Genomic DNA, 21,233 nt, shown 5'->3' on the forward strand with positions numbered 1-21,233 from the left:
ACCAATTAATTAATTGTATGATATTGGGCAATTCACTTTATCTTTTTTGGTCCTGACTGTCCCATCGGTAAATGTTTTTTTGGCAATACCACCATTCAGATCTGTTCTACTATACAGACAAATGACAAAGTTCTCTTCCTCAAAGGAAGGTTTACCAAAGCATCAATATATTTGAAATACATTTCATGGTACTGGGAGAAAAGGAACACTTAGATAATGTTTATGTTTGTCACTCTCTTGTTCCATTCCACACAGGAAAAAAGTTAATATGGAGAAACGGAAATCTGACAGTACAGTTCCTTTAAATTGTTGTACCCAGTGCTCGAATGCAATGTCACTGGTAAGCCATCAAAACCTCACCGGACTATTTATTGGGGAAGAGAGAGTTTTGGAGGGAGAGGGAAGAATAAAATGAATAAAAGGGACAAATGGACAAAGGTGCCAAGTAAGGATTTTGAAGGTGCCAAAAGAAAACTATTCTGATTTACCTTTGAGAGCCAATGGATTATTAGTAAAAACATCAGTCCCTAAGAACTGCATTTATAATTGTATTTAATATTTACTAGTTGAGTAACTCTGGGTAAGTCACTTAATGTTTCTGAGCCTCAATTTTATTATCTATAAAATGGGGGCATATTATCTTAAGGATTAATGTCTAATGATCATATTACTCAACTCAGATTTATTAGAGAAGAACAAATGAGATAATGTACAGAAAGTTCTTTGTTAATTTCAGTGCCTTGTTGTCTGAAGGCAATCTATTATTTCCTAATTTAGGAATTTATTAGAAATTAGAATGTACTGTATAGGAAAATAGGAGTGTTTCAAAACATCAGTATCACACTTCACAAAGTTGAATTTATTTATTTCAATTGAAAAGTTTTTAAAATTATATAATTGATTTTTTGTATTTTGTTTTTCATCATTTCCTCTGATTTATGACTGAGTGGCACAGTGATAAAATGAATAGAGTGCTGGGCCTGGAGTCAGAAAGATTTGAGTTCAAATCCAGCCTCAGACACTTCATATAGTCATATAACTTCTATTTGCCTCAGTTTCTTCATCTGTAATATTAGTACCTACTTCACATGGTTGTTGTAGGGATATAATTGTAAACCACTTAGCAGAGTATATAGCACTATAAAATGTTAGCTTTTGTTATCTTTATCATTAGTGAGAATTTACCCCATTAAGCACTGTATAAAAGTTACTATCATTAATAATTAAATTAAATTAATATCATAATTAATTCTTAGTGATGAAAGTAGTACTATTATCATCACTAAGAACTTAGCTCCTCAAGCACTGTATGTAAGTTATTATTACTATCATTAGTAGCAGTATTATCATTACTACGAATTTACCCCTTCAAGCACTATATAAATTTAATATTACCATCATTAGTAGTAGGATTATCATTATTAAGAATTTACCCCCTCAAGCACTGTATAAATCATAGTAGCAGTAGTATCTTTACTAAGACTTATTATGAATAGTAATATTATCATTATTAAGAATTTATCTCCTCTCCACAGCTCCATATTGTCTAATCCAAAAGTTGGACCTTGAATCATAGAATCAAAAAAAAAACAACTCTGGAAATTATTTTGCCATGACTTCCAGTGTATTTGCAATACTGATGTTGTGACAACACTGCTAACACTAGAATTGTAGGCTATTCAATTACTGTACCTAGCTAACATTCATCTAGTGCTTAATTTTTTTTTTATTTTTTATTTTTTTACTGAGGCAATTGGGGTTAAGTGACTTGCCCAGGATCACACAGCTAAGCTGTGGCAAATGTCTAACACCACATTTGAACTCAGATCCTCTGACTTCAGGGCTGTGCTCTATTCACTACATTAACTAGCTACCCCTAGTGCTTAATTTTTACAAAGCATTTTCACATAGGATATTTCATTTGTCCATCAAACTATCCTTATGAGAGACAATTCCAAAAGGTATATTGATTCCCAATTTGACAGATCAGGAAGGTAAGGCCTAGATAACTTATGACTTGCCTAAAGTTATACAAAAATGGCAAGTGGAAGAACTGGAATTTGAGCATAATTTCAGTGATGTAACCTGATTTATCTAAAATCAAAGAATATGAAAAGACTTTAGGGATGGTATGATTTGGATTTAGAAGGGATTTTAAAACTCATGGAATCCAAATCTTTCTGTAGATGAAGGAACAGGCCTAGGGAAAAGAAGAAATTTGACCAAAGTGTAATAGGTAGCAGATGGTAGCATTTGGATTCTGGTTTTCTTAGGTAAGAAAGCACTGAGATTATTCCCTGTATATATCACATTGTTGTGTTGAGCTTGTAGTCTACTGAAACCCCCAACTCTTTTCTAGACAAACTGCTATCTAGCTATGTTATGATTTGCTTATCTTTTTTGTTTTTTAATTCCAGCATTTTCGGCATTTTAAAAACATTATGTCAGAATTTTTCCAGTCACTACACGTCTGGCAGAGGACCCTTAAGATCATTGGGAGCAAATTTGGAACAAGTGTACTTTCATACTTCAGTTTCCTAACGTGGCTCCTCAAGTTTAACATTTTCTCATTTTTAGTGAACTTTAGCTTCATCATCATCCCTCAACTTACAGAGTCAAAGCCTAACACTCTTTCCTTCACCGGTCTGGAGCTTCTCACTGGAAGAGTACGTATTTGACAGCATTCTGATTTCTGAGCTGTGTGTTTGGCAGGATAGCCAAATCTAGACATTATACATTCTATCCCATAAGTCTAAGCTCAAACAAATGTGACAGATCGTTTGTGATTTCAGATATAACAATTGGGTAACTGCCCAGAGAAATGAACATGTAAGTATATGAGGCAGGGAGTAGAATAGGAATTCCAATTGGCTTTTCCTAACCTAAAGTTAGACTAAAGCATGGAATTTATAATGTCTGCTTCCACAAGCAGTCCTGTTCTTTTCATAGGAATTATTGAGAAATAGTAAATTTGTCTACCAGCCCCACTACATGAATTATAATAGCATCTATCTTCTAGGGTTTTTGTGAGGATCAAGTGAGATAATATTTATAAGGTGCTAAGCACAGTGCTTCAGCATATAGTAGGCACTTAAAAAATTCTTATTGAGTGTGATTCTGAGGTTCTTTTTGCTGTTCAGCAGTGTTTAATTCTTTGTGACCCCACGTGGGTTTTCTTGGAAAAATATTTGAGTGGTTTGCCATTTCCTTCTCCAGCTTATTTTACAGATGAGGAAACTGAGGCAAACAGAGTGACATGACTTAGAATTCACTTCTTTTCTTTCGTTTCAGGGTTATTTCCAACAAACAGTATTGTACTATGGCTTTTATACCAATTCAACATTCAAGAACAAAGTACTCAACACCTCTTATAACATGCAACTGGCATATATTTTCACGATTGGACTGTACTTGGTCATCTGCTTCTTTTCCTTACTCTATAGGTATGAAGTTTCTGCATCTTTTACATTTCTTCACATGCTTAGACAAAATTCAACAGCTCATCATTAAGTAGGATTTCTAACATATGTGCCATGAGCCCACTCTCAATAGCCTAGAACTTAAAATGCAAGTTCAGAGTAAAGAAGCAAAAGGTTTAACTGTTGTTTTTTGTTTTTTGTTTTTTTTTTTCCACATCTTATTTTTACTTTAATACTTTTTGGAATTTCAAAAAAATTTTAAAGTATTTTATTAATTTTTAAATATTTCTCACACCCCTTTTCCTACTTTAAAATATGAATACAGATATTTTCAAAGAAAAAAGTAGTACATAAAACTAACAGTTTTCAGGACTAATTTTTTTTTTTAAATCCCACTTCCCATTATACACAGGAAAAGAAAAAAAAGATAAAAAGAACTATAGAACCTCTACATAAGTTCAGTCAAGCAAACATGTTCTTTTTATTGATCACTTCCAACGTGTTTCTTATTCTGCATATTTTTCTGTCAAATTTTACCACTTTCTTTCTTTTGCTTTTATTTTCAGTTCCAAAATCTTTCCCTTCCTTCAGTTCCTCCACCCACTCATTAAGTTAGTAAGAAATACAATGCCCATTTTATATATATATATATATATATATATATATATATATATATATATATATATAAAGTCATGCAACTCATACTCCTACATTAGCCATGTTACTTTCCCCCCAAAAAAAGACCTGAAAATAAGTAAATAAAAGAAAATATTCTTTAATCTGCACCCAGAGTCCAATAGTTCTCTATCTAGAGAGTTAGGCTTTACTTTTCATCATAAATCCTTTGGAATTGTGGATTAGGGTAGCTATGTCTTTTATGTTAGAATACATGGGAGTCATTTGATAGTGGATGCTGGAGATCCAACCCAGAATGGATCTCCTCTTGTGAGAGGATGATACAAGGAGACTGAGAGGCAGTTGCTGTTCTCTGACCTCTCTGACTGAGAGGCTGTTGCACATTGTCTGACCTCTCTCCTCTTCCCTCTGCCTCCAATTTATCTCATTCCCAGTCCGCAACCCCTGTGTCAGCAAATGCTGCCCTGCAAGTCCTTCAGATGCTAGGATCCACAGCTGTTGAGGCTCTCAGAGAATTGACTGTCCCTTAACACTTTTATAGTTGATTATTATTATAATATTGCTGGTACTGTGTAAATTGTTTTCCTGGTTCTGCTCATTTCATTTTATATCAGTTCATTTAAGTCTTCTCAGGTTTTTCTAAAATCATCCCCTTCATCATTTCTTATAAGAGCGCTATTCAATCACCACACATACCACAAATTGTTTAGCCCTTCCCTAATTGACAAGCATCCCCTCAGTTTTTTTGCACTACAAAAAGAGCTGCTATAAATATGTCTGTGCACATGGATGCTTTTCTTTTTTCTTTGAACTCTTTGGGGTAACATTTTACCACATGTAACAATTTTAATTGCTTTAGGATAGCAAGATGGAAATTTGAGGAGGAGGTGTATTTTGTAAGATTAGTTTGAACAGTTGAAACTTAAAAAAATAATGAGGACTAGATCATTTCTGATGTCCCTACAAACTGAAATCATAGTTTTTAACAGGGCATACTATGATTTCATCTGTGTGGTGAATTCCTGGTATGAGAGCTGTTTCCATTAACATAGATCTTAACCTATCTATGACTTAGTGAGTCAATCCTAGAGAATTTCTTGAGACATGCAAAGACAAAGTGGCTTTCCCAGAGTGACATAGCTAGTGTCTGAATTGAGATTTAAACGCTTCTTCCTGACACCAAATTCAGTGCTGCATCTACAAAGCCATATTAGAACTGTGAGTTTGGTACCAGCACGATCATCTGTTTCACACATGAGAAAATAGAAGGCTCAGACAGGTTATGAAATGCCCAGTGTTCTACAACTAGGAAATAATACAATTAAGATTCAAACCCAAACCAAATAATATTCTTTCCTTTACAATACATTGCCAGTGGAGTTGTCATAAGGCTGTCATGGAGATTCATGTGTAGTAGAACTTGAGGGAAACCCACAAAGGTGATTACCAATCAGAGTTCTTTAAATCACAGTCAGATACAACTCTGAGGTACCACTACACACCTCTCAGATCGGCTAAGATGACAGGAAAAGATAATGACGAATGTGGGAAAACTGAGACACTGATACATTGTTGGTGGAATTGTGAATACATCCAGCCATTCTGGAGAGCAATTTGGAACTATACTCAAAAAGTTATCAAACAGTGCATACCCTCTAATCCAGCAGTGTTACTACTGGGCTTATATCCCAAAGATTTCTTAAAGGAGGGAAAGGGACCTGTATGTGCCAAAATGTTTATGGCAGCTCTCTTTGTAGTAGCCAGAAACTGGAAACTAAATGGATGTTCATCAATTGGAAAATGGCTGAATAAATTGTGGTATATGAATGTTATGGAACATTATTGTTCTGTAAGAAACGATAAGGAGGATGATTTTAGAGAGGTTTGGAGAGACATATAAAGTGATGCAAAGTGAAATGAGCAGAACCAGGAAATCATTATACATGACAATATCAATATTATATGATTATCAATTCTGATGGATGTGGCTCTTTCCAACAATGAGATGATTGAAGCCAGTTCCAATGATTTTGTGATGAAGAGAGCCATCTACACCCAGGGAGAGGACTGTGGGAACTGAGTGTGGATCACAACATAGCATTTTCACTCTTTTTGTTGTTGTTTGTTTGCATTTCTTTCTCATTTTTTCCTTTTTGATCTGACTTTTCTTGTGTAGCAAGATTATTATACATATATATGTGTATATATATATATATATATATTGGATTTAACATATATTTTAACATATTTAACATATGTTGTATTACTTGCCATCCAAGGGAGGGGGTGGAGGGAAGAAGGGGAAAATTTGGAAGGCAAGATTTTGTAAGGGTCAATATTAAAAATTTATCCATGCATATGTTTTGAAAATAAAAAGCTTTAATTTAAAAAATCACAGTCAGATAATAGCAGTAAGGTGTCACTTAAAAATGAAGCAAGTACATAGCATCTAACTTGAAACTGACATGAGTTTATGAATTTTTAGAGCAGCATCCATAAATTGAACATTATTTAATTTAACATTCCATTAAATAAAGGAAAGAAAGATAACTATTCATAAATCCCAGGTAGTTAGATAAAAAAGAATAGTATGCTTGTTAATGCATATTCTCTCTAGGAGATAGATAAGTGAGTTGTTATCTGAACATATAGCTAGTCTCACTAAATCAAAGAAATTTGCTTGTTGGGTCAGATGGGAAGAAGAGCTTTCCCAAGATTCTGGAATCCTCCACTTTCAGCAGCTGAGTCTTTTTTGCATTGTTAAGACATGTTAAGGAAACACTAACGGACTCTAGGGTCATTTGTAGAAAGGTGTTTGATTAAAAAATGATGGAGAGAAGATATATATATTTCTTCATCTGTGGTTCCTGTTCATCCCACTGCACCAAGCTCCAGTATTTTGATGGAAATGAACAGGATGCATTGTTGTTTTTGCCTTTCATAGCATGGCCTGTTCTTTCCGGAATAACTTCATCAATCCCCACATCTACTCCAGAGGGACTGCTAAGCTTGTCTTTTCCTGGGACTTTACTATCACCCAAGAGAAAGCCGTGAAGCTAAAGCAAAGAAATCTTACCACTGAACTCAAGGTATTATTAAAACCTGCTCTTCCCTCCTTTCACTCCTCACCTATCATTTCCTCTGTGATCTCTTAGAAGGTAGCCTCTCACACTTGGGTTCTATGCTGCTGATGGGTTGTCAGTAGCTTTTTACACCCATCCCATTCCATTCTTATGATTTTTAGTGGACTAATATTTCTTGTTTGTTGTTAAATAATTTTTCAGTCATGTCCAACTCTCCATGACCCCATTTGGGGGTTTTCTTGGAAAAAATACTAGAATGGTTCATCATTTCCTTTAGCTCATTTTATAGATGCAAAACAGAAAAACATAGCTGGTAAGTGTCTAGAATCCTGTCTGAACTCATGAAGATGAGTCTTTCTGGTTCCAAGATCAATAATCTACTTTCTATACTACTTAGCATAGTTTAAAACACCTTTAATTCTCTGTATTGCCTGTGGGTGATAGGTTAGGTCCAAAAAGCTACCAACTCATTTTCTCATGATCAGGAAGATAAAAACAACATTATTTAAGCTATCTGTCCTTTTCTTTTAACCAGGTCTCAAACACACAATTGTATGAAAGGCATTCATTTGGATATATCTTCCTGCCTAAACTAATAGCAACACATCCATGCCTGCCTAACCAGATTGTAGAAAATAGAAAAGAGTCTATGAAATCTGATTATTTACAATAGATCTACAAATTAAAATGCACTTTAGCATTTTCATATTTGATTTAGACTTTTAGGTTTAGAATGGTTACACTTATCTGTTCATTACATTTAGAGATGGGGTTGTGAGTGTAGAATATCTCTTTAAAGGACTCAAACCAAAGGAACCTACACTTGAAATGTTTCTATTACACAAAGGCTGTCCTTTCATTTGACCATCCCAATTCACATCTGGACACACTGCCCAAGCAGCCCTTTATCACAGGGAATTCTGTCTATGAAGAGGTGTGCATTGCTCCATGTACGTTGCCATTCCTGAATTTTAGACTTAGTTGTCCATAGTTCATGTTTATAACTCTGGGTGAAGTTTTGGTGTTGGGGAAAAAGGGTGGATTTGGGAGTGATAACTGGAAATATTACTCTAGAGTATTCTACATATAATTTTTAGATTGTAGCTGAAGTGATTGGCATGAGAATAAAATGAATCTACGAAGAAATATTTGAATTTTTTTAAAAAATAAATTAAGCTAAATAACTATTAACAATAATGATCAAATAATAACATAAGGAATAAATAGAATACATATAAATATAAACTCCAAATTATGTATAATAATCCAGAAGGAAGATAATAAATTTTATTTTATTTATTTATTTATTTATTTTTCCTGAGGCTGGGGTTAAGTGACTTGCCCAGGGTCATACAGCTAGGAAGTGTTAAGAGGCTGAGACCACATTTGAACTCGGGTCCTCCTGAATTCAGGGCTGGTGCTCTATCCACAGCGCCACCTATTTGCCCCGATAATAAATTTTAAATGACTAATACAATAATTACTTCTCTGGTTTCTTCCAATCTCTTTTTCATCTGTGTACTATTAGATTGTGTTGTTATTTTCATATCAACATACTATATAATATTGCTATGATTTCTTCTTCCCTGGGCATCACTTTATATTTTTATATATGTTGAAAATTTTCTTTTTCCTTTTCTCTTGCCACTAGCTGGAGTTTTCTTCCTACCTTGCTTTCCTTTTGTTCCCTGGCCCTTGGTTCCCTTAGAATCTATCCAGGCTATTTGACTACTCATATTAATTGTATGAGATGAAAGTCACCAACTGTATTCCTTCTGGTAAGATGGAAGACTTACAAACCTCATCTTCTTCCCTGCTATTGAATATCAAGGTCCTCTAGGACTTGCTATATACCCTGCATCTCTGCCTTCCAGATCCCAGCACTGTTATCTGACCAACTGATACAAGTCAAGAACTCCCTAGACTAGTTAGCTGCTCAGTCACTGCCCATTGGCTGAATCCTTCAAACTTCCAGGCCTTCCTGCTGACTCTGTAGCTAAATTTTCTTTTATGAGTTATCTTCTTCTAGTTAGAGTATTACCTCTTTTTAAGAACAAGAATTGCTTCTTTGTGTTTTTTAAACTTAAAAAGTCCTACAGATGGAATTTATTATATGCTGTAGAAGAAAAAAGCAAGCCATACATACATATATATATATATATCCATTTTTTAATATATGGATCTATGATTTCATCTTTTATTCTACTCAGCTATGTATATGGAAATGCCTATTTTATTTGTTTTTGAGTTTTTTTTGCAAATTTCAGACAAAATTTTTTAAAAGAAAAAAAAAGAAGCTTGGGAACATGTGTTATTATTTCACCCTAACCACTTTTTAAATTTTCAGAACTGAAAAGAATATAGAAATAATCTTATGCAAAGTCCCTTATTTTAATCTTACAATCCCTTATATTTTTTCAATTAATAATTAAAATTTTTAAATTTTAAATAAAATTATTTAAATTATATTTAAATTTATTTATTGTTTAAATAATATTAAATTATTTTAATTGTAAATAAAAATAATTTATTTTCTCTTCCATCTCCCCATGACATTGAAAAAAGAAAAAAAATTTGTGACAAATATGCATAGTCAAGCCAAACAAATTCTCTTATTGGCTTTGCCCAAAAATGTAGGTCTTGTTCTGCCTCTTGAATACATCACCTCTGTCTCAGGAAGCATGTCTTTTATGTTTTCTATTTGTATTCCCAGAATTTACTACAGTACCTTCAAGCAGTATGCTTCATAAATACTTTTTCATTTTTATAAGTTTTTATTGATATTTTGTGGGTTTTGTATCATCATAATTATCCCAATATCCCAATATGGCTATGTGGCAGTTTGTTTTGCCAGACTGGGTAGAAATGTATTAAGGAATTTTTAAAAAATAATGTAAATGTAAAGTAATGTAATGTTTGAGGAGTATTGCAAGGGACAGATTGACTTTTTTAAAATATTATTTTAAATTTTTTAAAATTTTAAGTTATCTTTTTTTCCTTCTTCTCCCTTTCTGTCCTGCTATGCAAACTAATCATTCTCTTTCCAATCTTTCTTTATTCTTTGGGAACAACATCGGACTTTTTTTGCTCCTCTTAGCTTATTTGGTTTCGGGAAAACTGTTCCCTTTTTCTCCTGCCTCTGGATATGAGAAAGCTCTTGGGAGGACTGGGAGTTAAAGCACTGGTGGTTTGTTTGTCGCTAATATGATAGGAGCAATAATGAAAATTCCTTCTGGTTGTAGGAGAATCTGTCAGAAATCCGGCATGAGAATGTGATTGCACCTCTCAAGCAGAGGTTGTCTCATCTTGCAATCCACCTGGCAGCCTGGATAGTTTCCACAGGAGTGGCTATTGCCAGCTGCGCAGCTGTTTATTGGCTGGCTTTTCACAACTTAAAGGTAACTCTTAAGAGGGGGAAAAACAACACAAAATTCCAGAAAGAGTATCAGGACATTTGGGTTCTAATCCTGACTCTTTTGTCACTTGCTAGCTAAATGAGCGTTAGCAAGTCTCTTTATTTCTTGATTTCAGTTTCCTAGCTTGTAAAATGAATGGGCACAATAGCACACACTTGTAATACCTGCTTATGGTGGGACTAAGAATAGGGGATTGAATGAACTCAGGATTGGATTTAACCAAGGGTGCTAAACCAATTGGTTATCCACACTAGCCCTAGAACCAATAGGGTGGGGCCTTTAGAGTGGAGGGGGGACCCGTGCCTAAGGAAGAGTCAAAGCTTCCATTTGAATCAGCAGTGGGCTAAATCAGTGAGTGGCTGACAGGATGAGATAGACCCAGTCTCCAAAACACCAGCCAATTGGGATTAGTAATAAGCACCTGTCCTACTAATTTCATAGAGCTATTTTAAGGATCCAGTAGGAAGAGGGTTTGATGGGGAAAATAATGAGCCATATCATCAGAAGGAAGCCAGATCTCGGTGAGAGGCAGAAGGCAAAGGGAAAGGAAGAGATTGAAGATGAAAGCAGATTTGCTACCTACAAAGCAAGTCTTCTAGAAAATACATTAGAAGGGATGTTTAACTTTAGAGTGAGATATTTTCAGTTTAGGGTTATGGGGAATAGGAACAAGAGAGTGGGCACTGGGAGGTAGAGGAAAAAAATCTAAATAATGGGGGGCAGTTAGGTGGCACAGTGGATAGAGCACCAGCCCTGAAGTCAGGAGGAGCTGAGTTCAATTGTGACCTCTGACACTTAACACTTTTGGCTATGTGACTCTGGGCAAGTCACTTAACCCCAATTGCCTCAGCAACAAAGAAAATAAAAAAATAAAAAAATAATGTGAATAATGACAAGGCTCACTGGAAGAAAAGGGTATGTCAGTGGGATTTTTTTAATCATTGATGAATGAGCTCAGATGGGTTGTTAATCCACTCATCAGCAATTAATTAGCATTTATTAAATCACCTATGCCAGACATAGTGCTAGGTGAAAGCATTACAAGTTTCTATCTTTAAGGAGCTTATATTTTACATAGAAAAGCAACAGATACTACACAAAACCCCTCTAGTCAAGTACTCCTAGGAATAATTCATTACCAAATTTCAAGATTCAAAAGACTGCTACAGTAGCTCCATTCCCTTATATACCTGCCTTATATAACTAGCCATCTATCAGCCAGCCATAGCAGAGGTCATTTTAACAATAAATTCATTCAGGCAATATCCAGAAGCCATTTAAAAGACAAGACCTGAAACAAGATGTATCTCTTCTCTCACTGTACAGCACAGAAATTACAGGGAGGTGTTGACAAGAAAGCCGAGAGTATTCTTTAATGGGGCTGAAAGAAACCAATTTTTTATAATGATATCCTCGGGAAAGGGCAAGGGCATCAGAAAGGACAGGAGAATCTTGTCAATTCTATGGTTGGCTCATGGTACATTTGAAGAGGAGGCAAGGGAAGGAAATAAGCATTTATACACTCCCTACTATGTGTCAGACACTGTACTAAGCATTTTATTATTATAAATATTATCTCATCTGCTTCTCACAACAACCCTGGGAAGTAAGTGCTATCATGATCCCATTTTGGTCAGTTGTCTGGCATTCTAAAGTTATTTTGAATGATTTTTTTTTCTTTCTTTCTGTGATTTCCTGGCTTTTGTTATAACTATAAACACTACTGATTTTTATTTATACCCAGTACTTAATGAAGCAATTATCCCCAAGTTTTTAAAATTAATTTTCATTTGTAAATAGGAGTAATTTTATTTAGTCTTTGATATTTAAACCTTAAACTTCTTTGTCTTGTCTTACTACTATCTCTAACATTTCTAAATTATGCCAAATTATAGTAGAGTGTTTTAGAGTTATTTTCATATACCTTATCATTGAATATTGTTCTTTCTTCACTCTGCATCATTTCAAACATGTATTCCCCAATTTATGCAAATTCATTATTTTCTTTGTTTCATCATATTCATTGTACAGTAACATCCTATTATATTCATATGCTATAAAAACTGTTGCTTTAATTATTTTGGCACTATGTATGGGATCTTTTTGTTTTCTTTCTTTTGACTTCTGTGGGGTATATAGATAATATTTGAGAGCACCATGTTAAAGGATGTGAAAAAATATTCATATTTCTCACATCATTCCAGGTTCCATAAAAATGACCAATTCACAGCTCTATATATTTAATTCTGAATCATTCATTCCTACTGTTGAAGATGTTTTTTTTAAAGGAAACTGAGGAAGATAGCAATTAAGTCACTTGCCTAGTGTCTCATAGAAAGTAAATATCTGAGGTTGGATTTAAACTCAGTTTTTGCTGACTCCAGGCCCAGTACTCAATCCATTGCACCAGTTAGCAAACTGTATATTTGAGCTAGTGGATAGAATGTTTTCTTGAAAAGGAATAGATAATGTGAAAGAAAATAGTGCTTTGTACCAAGAGCACTTGTGAATGTGAATTGAATTGAAAATTAAATCAGGAGATGTGATTTCTAGTTCTTGTTTTTTTGTTTTTGTTTTGCTAACTAGCTATGATTTTAAGTAACTTGTGAGCCTCAGTTTCTTTCTCTATAAAAATAAGAAAATTGAACTAGATGATCACTTAAATTCTTTCCTTTCTGGTTTTTATATTCTATGATCTGGTGATTCTTTGATTTTATGGGTATATGTATATAAGTAAGGCACACCCATCTCCTACTCCCCTCTGATACTATTTATGATTTCCCAGTGACTTTAGTGCAGTATTTTTCAAAAGACACTGCAAGGAACCCCGAAAAAAATAATCCTAGATCATTTTTAATGAACTTGTTTATTTGTTGTCATATTTTTTATTTGTTAAAATACTTTTTTACAGAATTTATATATATATACATATATATAATGCACAAATTATACAATAATAATACATATAATACACATTAAAATAATAGTTTTAGAGGATTTTACCACAAGCATTCTATCAGTTTCATTTAAACTGAAGAATTCAACCATTATGGGAAAGAACCACTGGTTTGGTGAATAGGGTTCAGGACTGGGAGTTATTCAGTCAATTAGTCTGTTGCACTCTTTGTGACCTTGTAAACTATAATAACAATATTATACATAAAGATTTCTTGGCAAAAATACTAGAATGATATATCATTTTGGAGTCAGGAAGTTATTCAGTCAATTAGTCCTGTTCTACTCTTTGTGACCCTGTAGACTATAACACCAATATTATCCATAAAGTTTTCTTGGTAAAAATACTGGAATGATTTGTCGTTTTTTTTCTCTGATAGACTAATGCAAACAAATATTAAATGATCTGAGTTCAAATGTAGTCTAAAACATTTGCTAGCTCTGAGCAATCATTTAACATGTACTCACTTTATCCATTGAATTACCCTCTGTGGAGTGAGGAAAATCTGGATTCAAATCCTCATTCAGATACTAATTAGCGTTGTGACCCTAAAAAACTCATTTAACATCTCTATACCTCAGTTTCCTCAGTTATAAAATGAGATATGATTTTAAAATCAAAATTTAATTTCTTCTTAAGTAAATATAAAAAAAAAGTTTTTTAACATTTGCTTTTTTCAAATTTTGAATTTCAAATTCTCTCTCTTCTCTTTCTCCCCTTCCTTGAGAAGGCAAACATTTTAACATAGATTGCACATGTGTAGTCATGCAAAACATTCCCAAATTAGCTATAGTACCCAAAAAAATACAGACCAAAAAACCAGGAAAAATAAAGAAAAAATTTATAAGTATGCTTCAATCTGCATTCATCTACCATCAGTTTTTCTCAGGAGATGGATAGCAGTTTCCACCAAGTCCTTTGGAATTGCCTTATATCATTGTGTTGCTTACAATACAATACAATTTTCAATTGATCATTATACACTATTGCTGTTACTGTGTACAATGTTCTCTGTGCTCATTTGAGGAGATGGACTTGATAAACTCTAAGGTTCATGGTTCCCAAAGGGCGATATGGGGATGAACAATGGGTGATAGTTATAGAGAGGCACAGTTTGGTTTTATGTCAAGAAGAACTTCTTAATAATTAACACTCCCTAAAAGTAGAATAGTTGGCACAAAGCATAGAGTATTGAGCTTGGAACTAGAAAGACTTCAATTCATGAATTCAAACCTAACCTCAAGCACATTCCAGGGTGTGACTCTGGGCAAGTCACTTGATCTGGTTTGCCTCAGATCTAGAAAATGAGCTAGACAAAGAAGTGACAAACCATTTCAGTATCTTTGCCAAGAAAACCCCAACTTGGGTCACAGAGAGTTATCCACAATTGGAAAGATGACTTGAGAACAATAAAAAAGTACAATGAGTTGTATTGGGAGGAAGTAGGTTCCACTTAATTTCCTACATTTTCCAATACTTAAAGCAAGATTTTTCTTTAATGTTCCTCCACCCACTTCTGGTCTTTTTCCCCCCAATACATCCATTTCTATATTTTCCCAGCCTATGCCAGTCCTTCCCAGCAGCTCTAAGTGTCCTTGTCCTAAGTATCCCAGATCTCTGTGACTAAATGGAGTTGAGATAATAACAGCAACAACATCATCAACAACAACATTTATATAGGATTTACTAGGTTTCAGGTATGTGCTAAGCATTTTATAATTATTATCTATTTGATCCTCACAACAACCCTAAGTGCCATCACTCTTCCCATTTTATAGATAAGGAAACTGAGGCAAACAGTTTAAATGACTTGTCTAGGATCATACAACTAATGTTTTCGAATTCAGGTCTTCTGACTTCAGAACAGGTGCTCTATGCACTGTATCACCTAACTGTCCTATGAAAATGCAAGTCCGCAGATAATGCATTTTTGATATAAGGCCCTTCTTAAATTAACTTAGAATAGGAAGAAGATTTCAGGAAGGCTTTCCAGTGTGCCTCCATCCATATCCTCCCTGCCTGCTTTCTGTGTCTATTTTAAGGCCTTCCTGGCTATTCTAGACAATATGACAACAGATGAAACTTAAATATCCAGAGTGTATCCCTTTTGTAGAAGTCACTTTGAGAGGCTGTGCATTTATTCCATTGTTCAAAATATGAGAAGCAAGGTACCTCCTTAGGACCTATCCAGGGAAGTATATTACAGTGTCCATGCCTTTCAGGTTTGGGTTGTCTTAGAAAGCTTCTGAATGTCCCCTGGCAGGAGAAGATACCAGACACTGAGGTCCTTTCTCAATCTAAACTGCCAAGCATTATAACTACTGCAGAGAGCACAATTCCACTGGGCTGATTACATTGCTCGAATGCCAAATGTATACTTGCCAAAGAAATTATTTTATGGAGAACTCACACAGGGCAAGTGCTCACAAGGGGGTCAGAAAAAGCAATGCAGGGGCATTCTCAAGGTCTCAAGGACTGTAGAATTGGTTGTAAGACATTGGAGCACTGCCACAGGACCTTCCAGCACAATATGCCCTCATCAGAGAAGGACTAATTGGCCACCAAAGTCACTTTTAGCTCTGAAATTCTCCGATTCTTATTCTGTGAACTAAATGAACATTCATGAATTTTTCTTTACACTACCAATTTTCTACCAAGAGAGAAGACATGGTAAAGAGAGGAAAAAACTTATTAATATTATTACTAAATTAATATTAATGCTAAATAGAGGGTAAGAGCAAAATAATTACAACAGATGATGATTGATGAGTGCTTTTAAGGTTCTTAGAGTATTTCTATCTTTTTGTATCTTGAGGGCAACTTTGTGAAATTGGTATAGATAGAGACTGGACCTTTGAGTTTCTCTCAAGTGAGCAATCCAGTTTCTATTAGTTCTGGTCTGAATCTCCTAGATATACTTTTTTGAGAATTGCCTAGGGTCACATAGTCACTCTGTGTCAGAAGTGGGACTTGAACTCATATTTTTCTGACTTTGGAGTTGACTCTCTAGGCACTATACCAGGCATATATGAGGTTTTCAGGAGGACTAACTCTGGTGTGAGGAGTTGCTGAGCCCTTTTTGGGGTGCTCAGTCACCTTTAGTGTCTACCTGTCACCCAGTTCTCACATATGGCTACAAGATAATATGCATATCAGTCTTACCTTAGTGAACAATTTTAGTAGATAGGCTAAACCAGGTTGAGGGTAAGCCAAAGACCCTTTCAGTGAGTTAGGGGGTGTCTATCCTAAACATATAAAGACTTTCCCTCGCAGAATCAATAGATGAAAATGATTTGTTCCAATGTCCATGAAGACGTCTGAATCAAATGTTGTGGATAGCTTAGTTCTTGATCAAACATTGAAGACTCTAAGATCATCTACTCCAGTCATCTTGACTTTTGTCTTGCCACCGCATTGGATGACTCAAGGCTGAAAATTTTTTGTAATTCTTCCTCATTTAATCCAATTCATGTGCAAGTCAAGACATCACCCATAATGCCACTCATCCTTTTCAAAATGCAAGACATACAACAACCAAACTCATAAGCATGGGTTATTAATCATTGCTACAGGTATTATCATAGGTGTGTGTGTTTAGGGTATGTCCAGCACCCCTAGATGGACTACTCCAACAGTGGTGAAGCTCTAAGTTCTGGGACAACTTTCCCAGGCTTTGGTTTTCTCCTTCTGATTTCTGTTCTCTCCTCTACATACTCTCATGTGATGAGAAAGAAGTGAGTCTAATGACCTGCCTTCTCTTCTGTAAAATTAAGGATAATTATAGCTCATATACCTCATATATATATATTATATATGTATATAATATATTATATTATATATTATGTTACATTATATTATATTATATCATATCATATATAATACCTCATGAGGGTATTGTGGAGAACAGTTGTATAAATGCCTAGCATTTCCTAGGATTTAGACTCTGAGGGATTTTCTTACCTCAGACCAATAACTGGGGTGATGGGGAGGTGATAGTATAAATTAACTAGGTGGTTTTTGATGAACCTCTGAATGATGATCTGTTTCTTCCATCTTCTTCTCTGGCCACAGTTTCTGAAACAACACAAAAATGAAGCAGCCACTTTATTGCTACCTTTCGTGGTGTGTTGCATCAATCTCTTTGTACCACTATTTTACTCCTCCTTTGGGTTGGTGGAAAAGTTTGAAATTCCTCGGCATCAAATCTTAGTTATCATTACCAGGTATGTTGTATCTTCTTATCTTCCTGCTTAAAGGTTCTGCTTACACTGAGCAGGGATGAAGGGAAAGACAATGGGGTGATCTCAGGTCTGTCTTCTACTGTGATTCTGCTTTTCTTGAAGGATGGAGAGGTAAATAGAAAATAAATTAGTAAACAATGATAAAACTCACTCCATCCCCACTTTTCTAAAATAGGTTTCTAGATTCCTTAGGCTATAGGCTATTTTCCCCTCCCATTCAGTACAAAAGAAAAGGTTTACCTGACTTTAAATCTCTGAATAAGGCACCTAAATCTGATGTGAACCAAGTTCTGGGTCTTCAGTCAAGAAGACCTGAGTTCAGATATTTATTTAGCTGTGGTAAGTCACTTAGCCTGTGTCTGCTTCAGCTTCCTCAACTATAAAATGGTGATCATAATAGCACCTATCTCCCAAAGTTGTGAAAATCAAATGAAATAATATTTGTAAAGCACTTAGTGCTTGGCACATAGTACTTGTTTCCTTTCTTCCTAATAGAAAGAAAATGAAGAGTTTGTTGAGGTTATTGGAACAATAGAGACCCTGAGAAACCCTGAAGAACTATTATTATTGTAATTTAGCTGTAGGCATAGTGGAATTGATTTACCCTGAATCATATTGATAGAGCACATCCCCATTTAGATCACAGCCTTTTAGGAAGGATGATTAGAAGTGGCTACATGGTGCAGTGTATAGACTGCCCAGACTATCCAGATTGGAGTCAAAAAGACTCATCTTACTGAGATCAGATCTGTCCTTAAGAACATATTAGCTGTGTTACCCTTGGCAAGTCACTTCACCCTTTTTGCTCCAGTTTCCTCATCTGTAAAATGAGCTAGAGAATGGCAAACCATTTAAATATCTTGCCAAGAAGACCTCAAATGAAGTTATGGAGAGAGAGCCATGACTTAAAAATGATTGAATAACCAGGGTGGGAACTGAGAAGTCCCAGGATTATTCTCCTTTCTTCTTATCAATTAAAGTTTCATTATTGTACCACCATTTTTTTTTACTGGACTGTTATTTTTATGAAATAAGGAATTCTTAATAAAGAAACACCATTAATAAAGATCAACATCTGCTCATCAACTTATATAGTCTTATATTATTGCCCAAGACTAAGAGTCCTTGGGCAACAATTGCTAGATCACAGTCACTAAGTGTCCAAGGTGGATGTGTATTTGGTGTTCCACATTACCTTTCATTCATTGATAGTGGTTTTCAGATTGTATAGTCTTTTTTTCTTAAACATAAGACTAGGTCTTATGTCCCTTGTCCCTTTCATCTTCATGAACTACTCAGTCTGAATGTACTGGCTTCGTAATATCACTACTTTAGGTCATTGGTACAATATGATGGCTGTAGTCCTATTAGAACTGTGAGAGAAAGGAGCATTCAGACCTAGAATACTAGGTGATATTTGGTTGTGACCTAAAGGTTTAGCTCCTTTAGTTTTCTTTAATATTCTACTTCTGTTAGTTGTTTGCTAAAAGCCAATGGCTTCCTTAGGCCAAAAATAATTTGGAAAGGTATCTTTTTTCCCAAAGTTCCTCAAACTCTCTCTTTCTCCTTATTTTAAAGAAATAACAAATTTTTATTGATAAGTGTTATTTTAACACAGCAGACAAATATAAACACATAAACAAAGGCAAAACAAAATATGCTTCTAAAAAACCCAAAAGGGTTTTTGTGATTTTTGTGTACATGTCACCTTATACATATAAAAGTATACTTTGTTGAAAAAGTTCTTTATGTTTTACACTAATATCAACCAACATTGATTAAGCACCTACTATGTGCAACAAAATATATAATCTTTATAATTAGAGGGAATACCTCTAATAAGCATCAATAAGCATGTTTCAAAAGGGGTAAAATGATTGTTTTCTCTTTTATCATTTAGGAATATCTTTCTGAAAATATCTATCATTGGGATTCTTTGTTATTATTGGCTCAATTCTGTGGCAATATCTCATGAAGAGGTGAGATTTCTGTTTCTCTTAGTTGATTTTGTGTTTTGTTCTTAAGCCTTTGATGACTAAGCAGGAAATGAGCCTCCCAAGCAGTTACAAATGGCAGGAACCATGGTAAGTAATGAGAAAAAAGATCCCCTGTTCTCAGTCTAATGGAGGAAAGAAGATTTCAAGAATTAGATAAAAACAAGTTATACACAGATTGGAGATCACTTGAGAGGGAATGAAGGCGTTGCCATTAAGAGGCATAGAGAAAGACTTCTTAAAGGGGTGCGACTTCAGCTGATAAGGAAGCCAAGGAAGTCAGGAAGGGAAGAGGTATAGAAAGAAGAATGTGTGGTTATATTTCTTAGTCTTCAATGAGTTTCTAGAAGCAAATGTAATATTATCAGAGAAGAAAAAAGATAATTCAGAATGTGGCATGAGGTCATCACAGTTTTAGAAAGATGATGAATTGATTAAATAAATAGCCCTGATAAAATGAGTACACACATACACACCCCATTGGAAGGAAAACTCTTCTCATCTTTCCTCTAATCTTCTTCATTCCAAATCAACTCAAGGAAATATTTTTTATTTAGACTTTTTTCATAGAATTACTACTAATTTTTAATAATCTATCCCAACTCAAGCTAAAAACAGCATAGATAATTTACTCATAGTCCCCTAAATTAATTTTAATCACTTAATTAATTAATCAACATTATCTAACACCCTACCCAGAGCTGCTCACAATTACTTGGAGTTGCATCTTTCATTTTCTTTCTGAAGGAGATATTATTGAACCAGGTATTTCAACCCATCTCAGGGAACTTACACAATTTTACAAAGTAGTTAACCTACGTAGGCCATTTTGGAACACCCTAAACTGAACTGTGTCATTGAAACTAGTTTATCATATGCCTTCTTCTTCTATTTTCCTTCTCATCTCAAAATATGAGGTGACTATTGTGAGAATTGGATGAAGATTTAGTTCCCACAGAGTTAAGTGGGCCTATTCTATAGTCATTCACTTCTTCACTTATATAATTCAAGACTTTTAATTCCCCCCCTCCCAAATTCAATGGAATTATTTCTCACACTATAAATGAATGATAGAATATTTTATTTTTTGTAACAAATGCATGAGGAGTTGTATACCCAAATGAGAACTGTCCTCTTCAAAGTAGACATACATATGTATATATATATAATATCTGTATCTTTACATATCTATAGATAGATAGATAGATAGATAGATAGATAGATAGATAGATAGATAGATAGGCTATATATTTATTTCAATAAAGCTGCCATGCTCAAAAACATTTTAGAACTTCTTAATTGGAATTGCTTCTAGGACTATTTTACAAGTCTTGCTAGGAGATCTATCTTATTAATGCAGAGTCATTCCTAAGGTTTGAGACAAAATAGGGGCAGGAGGCAGGGAAGCGAGTAAAGAGGGGGGAAAGGTAGAGTCACCCGAGAAGACCATCCTGAGTCAAACTGAATCCAGGAGATTAGACCAACAAG

At 34.7% G+C, this 21,233-nt stretch overlaps 1 protein-coding gene across 12 annotated transcripts in view; it reads left to right on the forward strand.

Annotated features, from left to right (window-relative positions):
• TMC5 (transmembrane channel like 5) overlaps positions 1-21,233 on the forward strand; it is a 126,249-nt gene that overhangs the window by 67,898 nt on the left and 37,118 nt on the right. For all 12 annotated transcript variants that reach the window (XM_074280917.1, XM_074280916.1, XM_074280923.1 and 9 more), the window contains 7 exons: positions 256-340; positions 2,418-2,666; positions 3,292-3,443; positions 7,000-7,144; positions 10,381-10,536; positions 17,582-17,733; positions 19,652-19,730. In XM_074280917.1, the coding sequence (XP_074137018.1) occupies positions 256-340; positions 2,418-2,666; positions 3,292-3,443; positions 7,000-7,144; positions 10,381-10,536; positions 17,582-17,733; positions 19,652-19,730 (1,018 nt within the window). The remainder of the gene's footprint in view (positions 1-255; positions 341-2,417; positions 2,667-3,291; positions 3,444-6,999; positions 7,145-10,380; positions 10,537-17,581; positions 17,734-19,651; positions 19,731-21,233) is intronic.

Source organism: Sminthopsis crassicaudata, chromosome 1, assembly GCF_048593235.1.
Source record: "Sminthopsis crassicaudata isolate SCR6 chromosome 1, ASM4859323v1, whole genome shotgun sequence".
NCBI classification, from domain to species: Eukaryota; Metazoa; Chordata; class Mammalia; order Dasyuromorphia; family Dasyuridae; genus Sminthopsis; species Sminthopsis crassicaudata.